This window comes from Leucoraja erinacea, chromosome 5 (assembly GCF_028641065.1).
Source record: "Leucoraja erinacea ecotype New England chromosome 5, Leri_hhj_1, whole genome shotgun sequence".
NCBI lineage: Eukaryota > Metazoa > Chordata > Chondrichthyes > Rajiformes > Rajidae > Leucoraja > Leucoraja erinaceus.
The window spans coordinates 98368860-98381928 of NC_073381.1; the positions used below are offsets into that span (position 1 = coordinate 98368860).

Sequence of the window (13069 nt, forward strand, 5' to 3'; positions counted from 1 at the left end):
AAAAACATGCACAAACTGACACACGCTCACACACACAATCTGACACACGCACGCATACACACGCACGCACACACAAACATGCGCACATATTCAAACCACACAGACATGCACACACAATCCGACACAGAAACACACACAATCTGACACACACACATATAGACACACACAGACACACTCACAGACACACTCACTGACACACTCACTGACACACACACACACACACAGAAACACACACACACACAGAAATATGCGCACACAGACACTCGCACACAGAAACACGCGCACACAATCACAGTCTGGTGTCAGGTTGTGTTAAAATACCAAACTAAAGCCCCTTGATGTATTGGTTACTGGCTGTGAGATGCTTCTAAACAATGTGGGCATGGGGCTGCCTGTGTATCTGCTGCCTCTCTCCCCACAAACAACACCCTACCCTCAGGAGCAGTGAGGGAGGCCTGGCTTGGAGAGGAGTGCGAGAGAGTGAGTGCTAGAAATAATGCGAGTGAGAGTGAGAGTGTGTGTGTGTGTGAGTGAGAGTGTGTGTGTGTGAGTGAGTGAGAGTGAGAGTGTGTGTGTGTGTGAGAGTGAGAGAGTGAGAGAGTGAGAGAGTGAGTGAGAGAGTGAGAGTGCTTAGAACCATATGATAGCAGCCATAGCTTGCGACCCACACTCTCTGCTGACCCCGTGCTTTGGCAATGCCGTGGACTTTGTGCTTGTCAACAGGAAGTACAGCAAATGCCGGCCAGGAACTCTCACAACACGCCGGTTCCAGAAACCAGTGGGGATGACAACTGTTCCCGGCAGCTCCTGGCTCACAGACATCAGCCGGGTCAATTAACCGCTGTGGGCAATCCGTTCCCAACTCGCACAAACACCATGACTCCATCCCCAGAAACCCTATCCGGCGCGGTGGCGCAGCGGTAGAGTTGCTGCCTCACAGCGCCAGAGGCCAGGGTTCAATCCTGACTACGGGCGCTGTCTGTACGGAGTTTGTACGTTCTCCCCGTGACCTGTGTAAGTTTTCTCCAGGGTGCTCCGGTTTCCTCCCACACTCCAAAAGACGTGCAGGTTTGTAGGTTAATAGGCTTCCGTAAAAGACCTGGGAACTGCAGATCCTGTGACCCACGGTGTCCATGCCGACCAGCAATCACCCCGTACACTAGCACCATCCGATACACTAGGGACAATTTACCGAAGCACTTAACCTACAAACCAGCACGTCAAAAACATGGGGGAAATTGACCCCCATCTCTCAAAACAAGGGGGGGGGGGGGGGGGGGAAATCGCCCCCCCCCGACCACCCCCCCCCCCCAGGATTTCAGCCCATGCTATGATCTTCAATGGACCGCGTCTTTGGTTGCACCATGGACTTTGATTTTTGTGCTATTGTGGTTGCCTAGTCCTATGGTTATTAATTTATTCATTTACTATATTATTGATTATCATATCTTATCTTTGTGTTTATGGGGCCCGTTAAGACGCCGCGCTGTTCTGTTGTAGGTACATATGACAATTAAACTCTTGACTATTGAAAAATGTACCCCTCAGAACTCTGCTAAACTTCTTTCCCCTCTCACCTTAAACTTGCGTGCTCCAATTCTACACTCCCCTGCCCCCGATAAAGGATCCTATCACTGCCCCTCATAAATTTTTTGCAACTCTCAAAGGTTCATAAGTCATAGGAGCAAAATTAGGCCATTCGGCCCATCAAATCTACTCCGCCATTCAATCATGGCTGATCAATCTTTCCCACTCAACCCCATTCTCCTGCTTTCTCCCCATAACCCGTGCTAAACAGAATCTATCAATTTCTGCTTTAAAATTATCCATTGACTAAGCCCCCGCAGCCTTGTGTGGCAATTAATTCCAGAATCACTACCCTCTGATTAAAGAAATTCCTCCTCATCTCCTTTCTAAAGGTACATCCTTTTATTCTGAGGCTTTGACCTCTGGTCCTAGACTCACCCACTAGTGAAATCCTCTCCACATCCAGGCCTTTCACTATTCTGTACGTCTCAATGAGGTCCCCCCTCATTCTTCTAAACTCCAGTGAGTACAGGCCCAGTGCCGACAAACGCTCATCATATGTTAACCCACTCATTCCTGGGATCATGTAAACCTCCTCTGGACCCTCTCCAGAGTAAGCACATCCTTCCTCAGATATTATGCCCAAAACTGCTCACAATACTCCAAATGTTGCAATGGTCTTTGGACGAAGGGAAACTGTGTTGAAGATCAAGATCTCGGACTTGGTACAAGCCTCATGGGCAAACAATTAATTAGTGTGCCCTCCCCACATGCCTGTGGGAGAAATAAGGAACAAAGTGCCGGAGTAACTCAGCGGGTCGGGCAGCATCTGCGGAGAACATGGAGGCATCAAACGTGCATCATACATTGACCCGATCATCCCTTTAGCTCCCCATCAGTTGAACAGATAAACAATTCCACAGCCAAACCAGCCATGCATCTTTCAAGGGTCTCGACCCCAAAACCCAGGAATGAGTGGGTCAGCCTATGATGAGCGTTTGTCTGTACGGGCTGGAGTTTAGAAGAATGAATCATACAGAACAGTGAAAGGCTTGGATAGAGTGGATGTAGAGAGGATGTTTCCACTAGTGGGAGAGTCTAGGACTAGAGGTCACAGCCTCAGAATTAAAGGGCCTTCTTTTAGAAAGAGATGAGGAGACATTTCTTTAGTCAAGAGGGTGGTGAATCTATGGAATTCTTTGCCACATTGGGCTGTGGAGGCCAAGTCAGTGGATATATTTAAGGCAGAGATAGATAGATTGTTGATTAGTACGGGTGCCAGAGGTTATGTGGAGAAGGCAAGAGAATGGGGTTAGGAGGGCGAGATAGATCAGCCATGATTGAATGGCAGAGTAGACTTGATGGACCGAATGGCCTAATTCTACTTCTGTCACTTATGACCTTATGAAACGTCACCCATTCCTTCTCTCCAGAGATGCCGTTGAGTTACTCCAGCATTTTGTGTCTATCTTTGGTCTAAACCAGCATCTGCAGTTCCTTCCAACACATGGCACCTTCCAAAGTGATAGAGTGGATGTAGAGAGGATGTTTCCACTAGTGGGAGAGTCTAGGACTAGAGGTCACAGCCTCAGAATTAAGGCCCAAAGTGCCCGGGGCTGATGCTGACATTGTTCCTCTGGAACTTGCCTTGACGGCAAACACACAATTTGGAGAGACATGTCCTCTCCAACCTCGTGATAAACCCTTGGCTGCCCACGCCCTAGAAACTGTTGGCTTCCTTCCAAACCCTGTTGCAAAATCAGACGGATCACAAAAATCCCAGGGACACTGGTAATATCAACCGCCATGTACGACATGGGAGCTGAATTTGGCCATTCAGCCCATCCAGTCGGCACGGTGGCGCAGCAGTAGAGTTGCTGCCTCACAGCGCCAGAGGCCCGGGTTCGATCCCGACCACGGGTGCTGTCTGTACGGAGTTTGCACATTCTCCTTGGGTTTTCTCTGGGTGTTCTGTTTCCCACCCACACTCCAAAGTCGTGCAGGTTTGTGCATTACTTGGCTTCAGTAAAAATTGCAAACTGCCCCTAGAGTGCCGTGTATGGGATGATGGCTTGGTTGGCGCAGACTCAGTGCGCCGAAGGGCCTGTTTCCAGGCTCTATCTCTGAACTAAACGGAGTTAGTCAAAATTATTTTCCCATGGTGAGGAGAGAAAGATTTGATAGGAACTTGTGGGGTCACTTTTTCCACACAAAGGGTGGTGGGTGTGTATGAAACGAGCTGCCAGAGGAGGTAGTTGAGGCTGGGACTACCACAATGTTTAAAAGGCATTAGGACAGGTACATGGATAGGACAGGTTTAGAAGGATATGGGCCAAATGCGGGCAGGTAGGACCAGTGTAGATGGGGCACGTTGGTCGGCGCGGGACAAAGAGCCTGTTTCCACGCTGTAGGTCTCTGCATGTCACCACCAAACGGACTTGGATTTAAAGTGACAGGAAAGAGCCTTTAGGAGATATGTGGGGAAAGATTTTATGCACAGATAGAGTTTGGATATCTGGAGCGTATTGCACGAGAAGGTGGCTGAGTCCATCCCTATGTTTAAGAGACATTTAAACAGGTACTTGAAAAGGCAAAGGCATTGATGGGTAAAGCCCTAATGTGGGAAAATGGGATTAGTGTTTGAGCAACGAGACTGAGGGGAGACCTGATAGAAGTTAATAAAAATACAATCGGCACACAAAGTGTTACAGTTGTCCCAGGTGGAAATATCAAAGACCCGAGGCCATAGCTTTAAGGTGAGAGGGGCAATTTTTAAATGTTCAAGAAGGAACTGCAGATGCTTGAAAATCGAAGGTAGACAAAAATGCTGGAGAAACTCAGCAGGTGCAGCAGCATTTATGGAGCGAAGGAAATAGGCAACGTTTCGGGCCGAAACGTTGCCTATTTCCTTCGCTCCATAGATGCTGCCGCACCCGCTGAGTTTCTCCAGCATTTTTGTCTACCTTCAAATTTTTAATATGATGTGCGGGGCCAGTTATTTCACACAGTGGTTGCCTGGAACGTGCTGCCAGGGGTGATGGTGGAGGCAGATATGATAGTGACATTGAAGAGGTTTTCAGATAGGTAGACACAAAATGCTGGAGAAACTCAGCGGGTGAGTCAGCATCTGTGGAGGGAAGGAATTGGCGACGTTTCGGGTCGAGACCCTTCTTCTTTGGGTCAGGATCCGTCTGAAGAAGGGTCTCGAACCAAAACGTTGCCAATTCCTTCTCTGCTTAGTTGAGGTGAGTTTCTACAGTATTTTGTATCTACCTTCAATTTTCCCAGCCTCTGCAGTTCTTTTAGATAGGCACATGGATGTGTAGGAAAGGGGTGAAAGCTATGCCCTTGTAGTCTTTTAATTTCTCCATCCTGGGGTAAGATAGTGGCATTTAAGAGGCTTTGGAAAGGCACATGGATACACAAGGAGTAGAGGGATATGGTTCGCATGCAGGCAGAGGAGACTACTGTAACTTGGAATCATGTTCGACACGGCCATTTTGTTTCTGTGTTGTGCTGTTCTGTGTTTCACTAATCTTTTACAAGAGGAAGTCTAATGGTTCCGATAGAATTACAGGAGTGGAGGGGAACAAAGGGAATGCCTGGGAGACGGGGTGGAGCTCGGGTGAATCCGAGCCGTGGTCACAGAGAGACATTCAGCGTGGAGACAGGCCCTTCGGCCCACCTTACCCCCTCCGACCAACATGCCCCATCTACACTAGTCCCACTTGCCTGCATTTGGCCCATATCATTCTAAACCTGTCCTATCCATGTACCCGTCCAAATGTTTCTTAAACGTTGCGATAGTCCCTGCCTCAACTACCTCCTCCAGCAGCTCGTTCCATACACCCACCACCCTTGGGGTGAAAAAGTTACCCCTCGTGTTCCTATTAAATCTTTTCCCCCTTCACCTTGTCCCTATCTCCTCTGGTTCTAGATTCTCCTATCTGGACCAGGGACGTTATTCCTCTCATGATTTTATATACCTCTATAAGATCACCCTCCATCCTCCTGCACTCCAAGGAGTAGAGTCCCAGCCTACTCAATCTCAAGACAGTGGAGTGAGGGGATATGGGGAGAAGGCAGGAACGGGGTATTGATTGGGGATGATCAGCCATAATCACATTGAATGGACGACAGATGGCACAATGGGCTAAGTGTTCGGCTGGCAACCTGAAGGTGGCCGGTTCGAATCCTGCTTGGAGTGTGTACTGTCGTTGTGTCCTTGGGCAAGACACTTCACCTACCTTTGTTTAAGAGGGAACTGCAGATGCTGGAGAATCGAAGGTTACACAAAAAAGCTGGAGAAACTCAGCGGGTGCAGCAGCATCTGTGGAGCGAAGGAAATAGGCAACGTTTCGGGCCGAAACCCTTCTTCAGACTGGTCTGAAGAAGGGTTTCGGCCCGAAACGTTGCCTATTTCCTTCGCTCCATAGATGCTGCTGCACCCGCTGAGTTTCTCCACTTTTTTGTGTCACCTACCTTTGCCTGGGACTAGAGACGGAAATTAGCTACTGATTGGCTACAATCTCGCATATTTACATGCAAATGTTCATTAATATGCACTGTCCCTATAAACAAAACATTATTATATTATTAGTAATGGCGGTGCTGGCTCGTAGGGCCGAATGGCCAACTCCTGCACCGATTGTCTATCGTCTCCCTATAGCTCAGACCCGCTTGTACTGGCAACATCCTTGCAAGTCTGAAGAAGGGTCTCGACCCGACACGTCGCCCATCCCTTCTCTCCAGACCCGCTGCCTCACCCGCTGAGTTACTCCAGCATTTTGTGTCTACTTTCGATTTTTCACCAGCATCTGCAGTTCTTTCTTACACATCCTCGTAAATCTTCTCTGCACCTTTTGGGGCTTGACAACATCTTTCCTGTAAGTTGGTGCCCAGAACTGGACACAAATACTCTGTAAACACCATGTCTATCTTCGGTTTAAACCAGCATCTGCAGTTCCTTCCTACACAATACTATAAATGCGGCCTCACCAACGTCTTATATAAGAGCAGCATGACCTTCTAACTTCCATACTCAGTAACCTGACTGATTAGTTCCAAGGTGCTGACATTTTTTTTGAGCCGCCTGTGATACCACTTTCAACGACCTCTGTACCTGAATCATTGACTGTAACTACATCCGAACAATAATTCCTGGAAGTGAACTGGGGGAGGTAGTAAAAGAGATTGCCGGACTGACCCCGAGTTACTCATTGAACACAGCTACTCTCTCTAACTCATGTCATTCAACTTCCCCCCCCCCCCCCCATCTCCCTCTTTCCACTTTCTCCCGATATTTAAAACTTTTATCTTTTCCCAGTTCTCACCGAGGGTTGTCTAATTTTTCCAGCACGTGATTTTAATAGAGCAGCGCACGCGGGCGCAGCTGGTGGAGACGCTACCTCACAGCGCCGCAGGAGCGTGGAGAACCAGCTGGGGACAGACTTCGCCACCTCCGCAGTTCACTGCTTCACCGAACGCCACGGCCCCGCCCCCGCCCGGCTCTGACCTGCCCCGCAAAGAGCAGGTCGCCCTGAACTGGCTCCGTACAGGGGTCGGCCGGTTCAACGCCAACATGCATCGCTGGGGGCCTGCGTTCATCTGCAGACTGCGTGTGCGGAGCAGACCCGCAAACATCGCGGCACGTCATTTCCGACTGCGCTGTCCTCCCCCCCCCCCCCCCCCCCCCCCCCCCCCCCCCCACCCCCCCCCCCCCCCCCCCCCCCCCCCCCCCCCCCCCCGGTGGAGGGGTAGACCTCTGGGCCCTGGACAACAGCACATTGAACTGGCTACAGCACCTGGAGGCCGTTACATAACCTCCGCTGCCTCAAACGCAAGAAGAAGAACAGCGCCAGAGACCCGGGTTCGATCTTGACCTCAGTTGCGGTTGCTGTGTGTGTGTGTGTGTGTGTGTGTGTGTGTGTGTGTGTGTGTGTGCACGCGCAGATTTTGCACGCTCTCCCTGTGACCACGTGGGTTTTCGCCGGGTGCTCTGGTTTCCCCCCCCACGAGGTTTGTCGGTTCATTGGCCTGTGAATTGCCCCTAGTGTGTAGGGTGTGGATACTAAAGTGGGATAGCACAGAACTAGTGTGAAAGGGTGATCAGTGGTCTGGGTGGACTTGGTGGGCCGAAGGGCCTGTTTCCATGCTGTATCTTTCAACCCTTCAACATTACTTGCCTTACAATTCCCACAGAGTGACGTTTAGCAACAACTATGGCAAGTTGTACAGCAAGGTTATACGAGTCCCTCGCAGTCTGACAATCCTTATCCCCACACTACTTAATCCCTTTACTCAAAAGTCAGTCATACAGTGTGAAAATAGGCCCTTCAGCCCAACTCATCCATGCTGACCAAGCAGTCCCATCTAAGCTAGTCCCATTTGCCCACATCTGACCCTTAAACCCTCTAAACAATTATTGTCCATGTACCTGCTCAAGTGTTACCTGTTACTGTACCTGCCTCAACTACCTCCTCTGGCAGCTCGTTCCATACACCCACCACCATCTGAGTGAAAAAAAGTTGCCCCTCAGGTTCCTATTAAATCTTGTCCCCCTCACCTTAAACCTACATCCTCCGGTCCTTGATACCCCCAGTTCTGAGTAAAAGGCTGTGGATCGACCTGATCTATTCATCTTGTGATGTTGTACATCTCAGTAAGATCACCCCTCGTCTTCCTGCGCTCCAAGTCCCTGCCTGCTCAACCTCTCGTTATAGATTTCCCCCGTATTCTGGGTGAAAGTGTGCATTCCACCTTATCTATTCCACGTCATGATTTGATACAGGAATGCTTGCTCTGTGAGAGAGTGGTCCCATTGCAGAGGTGTCAATATTCGAGAAGGCATCGACGTGTGCATTCATGAGGCCTGGATCATATGCTTCGGGACCCTAATGCAAGCGGTGGGCACCATCGTCAAGGAGTTGGCTCACTGTACACGCAGGGATCGGCATTCTATGGCCCACGGGCTGGACCTGGGAACTACAGCCAGACCTGGGGCAGGCAAGCCGACCTGGGGCACTACAGCCAGACCTGGGGCAAGCTAGTCGACCTGGGAAATACAGCTAGTCCCAGGCCACGTGAGCTGACCTTGGAACTACAGAAAACTAATTGAAAAACACAAAGTGAAAACTAATGCAAAAAAACCCACCAAGTATCACACTATGGCGATAGATGTGACCCGCCATCCACTCACAGACACGAGTCCTGACCCCTATGCAGAACACCCCTGACCCAGTGATACTTTCAATCTACTCAATCCATTTTGTAGCCATGATTCTGAAGAGGGGTCTCGACCCGAAACGTCACCGATTCCTTCTCTCCAGAGATGCTGCTTGTCCCGCTGAGTGACTCCGGCATTTTTTTTGTCTATCTTCGGTTTAAACCAGCACCTGCAGTTCCTTCCTGCACATTTTGTAGCGTGACAGGAATCTCGTCCCCGGGCAGGGCCCCATGACCCTCCTCGATCACAAGCATGTATAATCTGGTTATTTCTCCACAATAGCTGCCTGTGAAGGCAGAGCTCAAAATGGCCACCCGACATTCCTGACGGGGACCACGGTGTCTCTGCTTGTGAGGATAATCTCCCAGACTGTCAAACTACTGGAATCTGCTACAAGATTACTGCACGCACACTCAGTCAAAGTAGACAACGCAACATCCCAACACATATAGGAGACGTAGAGTCACACAGCACAGAAGCAGGCCCTTCGGCCCAACTTTGTCCATGACGACCAACATGCCCTGTCTATACTAGTCCCAGTTGCCCAGGTTTGGCCCATATCCCGCTATACCCGTCTATCCATGTACCTGTCCAAATGTCTTTTAAATGCTGTTATAGTCCCAGCCTCAACTACCTCCTCTGGCAGCTCGTTCCATACACCCACCACCCTTTGTGTGAAAAAGTTGTCCTTCAGGTTCCTATTAAATTTGAGAACCAGAGGACATAGGTTTAAGGTGAGAGAGGGGGGGGGAGATTTAATAGTAATCCGAGGGGTATCTTCTTAACATTGTGGGTGGTGGGTGCATGGAACGAGCTGCCGGAGGTAGTGAGGCTGGGACCATCACAACATTTAAGAAACATTTAAACAGGAACATGAATAGAACAGGTTTAGAGGGATATGGGCCAAATGCAGACAGGTAGGACTAGGGCAGATGGGATATATTGGCGTGTGCGGGCAAGTTGGGCTGAAGGGCCTGTTTCCACACTGTATCACTCTCAGACTCCAAATATTTCACCTCTCACCTTATACCCATGTCCCCTGGTTCTTGATACCACTGCTGTGGATAAAAGACTCAGTGCATTAACCCGATCTATTCCCCTCGTGATTTTATATACCCTTATAAGGTCAAATCTCAACCTTCTGCGCTCCAAGGAATAAAGTCCTCTCGCCTGCCAAACCCCTTCTAATAGCTCAGACCCTCAAATCCTGGCAACATCCTCGTAAATCTTCTCTGTACCCGTTCCAGTTTAACAATATATTTCCTATAACAGGGTGACCAAAACCAAACACAATACTCTAAATGTTCATGTGATAGGGGCAGAATTGGGCCATTCAGCCCATTAAGTCTACTCCGTCATTCAATCGTGGCTGATCTATCGTTCCCTCATAACCCCATTCTCCTGCCTTTTCCCCATCGATCTATGCCATAAAAATATCCACTGACTTGGCCTCCACAGTGAATTCCACAGATTCACCACCCTCTGACTAAAGAAATTCCTCCTCATCTCCTTCCTAAAGGAATGTCCTTTAATTCTCAGGCCATGACCTCTGGTTCAAGAATCTCCCACTAGTGGAAACATCCTCTCCACATCCACTCTGACTAAGCCTTTCACTATTCTGTACGTTTCAATGAGGTCCCCCCTCATTCTTCTAAACTCCAGCGAGTACAGGCCCAGTGCCGACAAACACTTCACCAAAGGTCCATCTGTTTTCACTTGGACGCCTTGCATCTCCAAACATCTCTGGCACTTGCGCCCACACTGCACTGGAATTTGCCATTGCCAGGAACAAATTTATTAAAATATGTAAATATTTTTTAAAGAGCATATCTGGAGCTGGCTAAGTGACAATGTCGGCTTGAGATTAGGAACATGTGTTCCATCCCTGCTAAACACCGAGTTAGGTCGCTGGAGGACCTCAGGCAACGTCTGTGGATGGACGTTTTGGGTCAGATGCTGGTTTACAAAGATGCACACAGGCCGGCACAGTGGCGCAGCGGTAGAGTCGCTGCCTCACAGCGCCAGAGACCCGTGTTCAATCCTGACTACGGGTGCTGTCTGTACGGAGTTTGCACGTTCTCCCCGTGACCGGCATGGGAATTTTCCGGGTGCTCCGGTTCTTCCCACATGCCAAAGACTTGCAGGTTTGTAGGTTAATTGGCTGCTGTAAATTGTCCCCAATGTGCAGGATCAAACTAGTATACGGGGTGATTGTTGGTCGGCATGGACTCGGTGGGCCGAAAGGCCCGATTCCACACTGCATCTCTAAACTAAACTAAACTAAACACAAAGGAACTCAGCAGGTCAGGCAGCATCCAAGGAGGAACGAAGTGCCAGAGTGGGTGAAAAGTGGGTGTGAAGAAGGGTCTTCACCTGAATCGTCACCTATACATGTTCTCCACAGATGCTGCCTGACCCGCTGAATTACTCCAGGAAACTTAATATCTTGCTCTGGATTCCTGCATCTGGAGTCTCCATCGAGTGTGATGAATGCAGGCCATTCCACCCATTGAGTTTGTGCTATCTCACAAATGAGCAAGCATGTTAATTCTGCTGCAGAACACAAAGTACTGCAGGAACTCAACGGGTCAGGCAGCATCTGCGGGAGGGAATGGACAGACATGCCAGCATCTTGCAATGTTCTTGTTTCTCCATAGATGCTACCTGACCCGCTACCGAGTTCCTCCAGCACTTTGCATTTGGCTCAAGATTCCAGCATCTGCAGTTCCTTGTTCTCCCCCACAGATATTGTCTGAATCACTACAGGGTTCCTCCAGAACTTTGTGCTTGGCTCAAGACTCCAGCATCTGCAGTTCCTAGATTTTCCACATCAATCCCTGCCCTACCTTACTCGTAAACACCCCAAAGCTACTTTCGTTCCCATTGCATCGTTTGACTTGGGGGAAACCCTCGGTGACTCCAAGCAAGTCCCCCTTGCATTTATAATTGCTTTTCTCTATTGCGAAGCAAATTAAAGACCCCCCACCCACCTCCTCCTTGCATCTCTCCGGTTAACAACCAAAGGAGGCAGGAAACTTTTTTTGCAAACTCACCTCAGCAGGCAGCCGGCCAGGTGCAGAGGTGGGTGCCGGCTGGGGGCTGCATGTGTCAGCGAGGGTGCAGTGAATGCATGCTCTCCTGAACACGGGGGCAGCGGCCGCTGCAAAGCTGCTTCTACAGCCTCGGAACATCGCCGCGAAATGGAACGCTGGCCCGGCCGCCGCCTGTCACTCAAAGCCACCCCTCTCGCTCTCCAGACCCCGCGCATGCTCCGTCTGCCCGCCGCCGCGCACTGCCCCCTGGGGGTTGTAGTCCTCAGCTCCCTCCCTCCCTTGTGACGTAAGCCAGTCACAGTGGAGCCAAGTAGGAGCAGAATCAGACCATTCAGCCCATCATGCAATCAGGAGCAAAAATCAGCAGGGGAATAGATTGGGTAGAGGCGCTTGTGGAAGAAGGAACTGCAGATGCTGGTTTACACCAAAGGTGGCCACAAATTGCTGGCGTAACTCAGCGGGACAGGCGGCATCTCTGGGGGGAAGGAATGGGAGACGTTTCGGGTCTTGACCCTTCTTCGGACTAGGCAGATGCACTTGCCTACTCTTGCCCAGAGTACCAGAGGACCTACGATACAATATCATATGGAACTTTATTTATCCCAGGAGGGAAATTGATCTGCCAACATTCATAAAACACAACAAGATACATGAGTGGAATAACTGAACTAAACTAACCACTGCCTCTGTTTGCCAGCATTTCCCCACCCTACTGATAACAGCTGATAATGCTGGCAACTCCCCCCATGTTGTCACGCAAGACCTGTGAGAAATATATGTGGCTAACTTTATGTGAAAGATCACGTTGAATTCAATTTTGTTTCCAAAATTAATCCTTATCCAGAATTTTTTTTTAAATATACAAAACCTGAACAGTGCAAAAAAAAATCCATACATTGTAGTCCTCGCCCACCGAGCCTTGGCGTTGGCTGCGCCGAGCTTCAGTGCATCCCTCAGCACGTACTCCTGCAGTCTGCAGCGGGCCAGTCGGCAACATTCCCCGACGGACATCTCGCACTGCTGGGAGGTCAACAAAGCTCGGGCAGACCAAAGAGCATCTTTCACCGAGTTGTTGACCCTCCAGCAGCACTCGATGTCCATCTCCAAATGTGTCTCTGTGAACAATCCGTGAATCACAGAGTCCTCTGTGACGGAGATGTTCGGGATAAATCGTTTCAGGAATCCTATCAATTTTCTCCAGACTCTCTTTGCAAATCCACACTCTGCGAAGAGGTGGGCAACCGCCTCCTCTCCATAGCAGCCT

At 49.7% G+C, this 13069-nt stretch overlaps 1 protein-coding gene across 2 annotated transcripts in view; it reads right to left on the bottom strand.

The window, feature by feature from the left end:
- mocs1 (molybdenum cofactor synthesis 1) overlaps positions 1-11998 on the bottom strand; it is a 43770-nt gene extending 31772 nt beyond the window's left edge. The window contains exon 1 of one of the 2 annotated variants that reach the window (XM_055636343.1): positions 11806-11998. In XM_055636343.1, the coding sequence (XP_055492318.1) occupies positions 11806-11943 (138 nt within the window). In that variant the 5' untranslated portion in view covers positions 11944-11998. The remainder of the gene's footprint in view (positions 1-11805) is intronic. The other variant, XM_055636344.1, reaches the window with a different exon arrangement.
- Positions 11999-13069: the final 1071 nt, after the last annotated feature.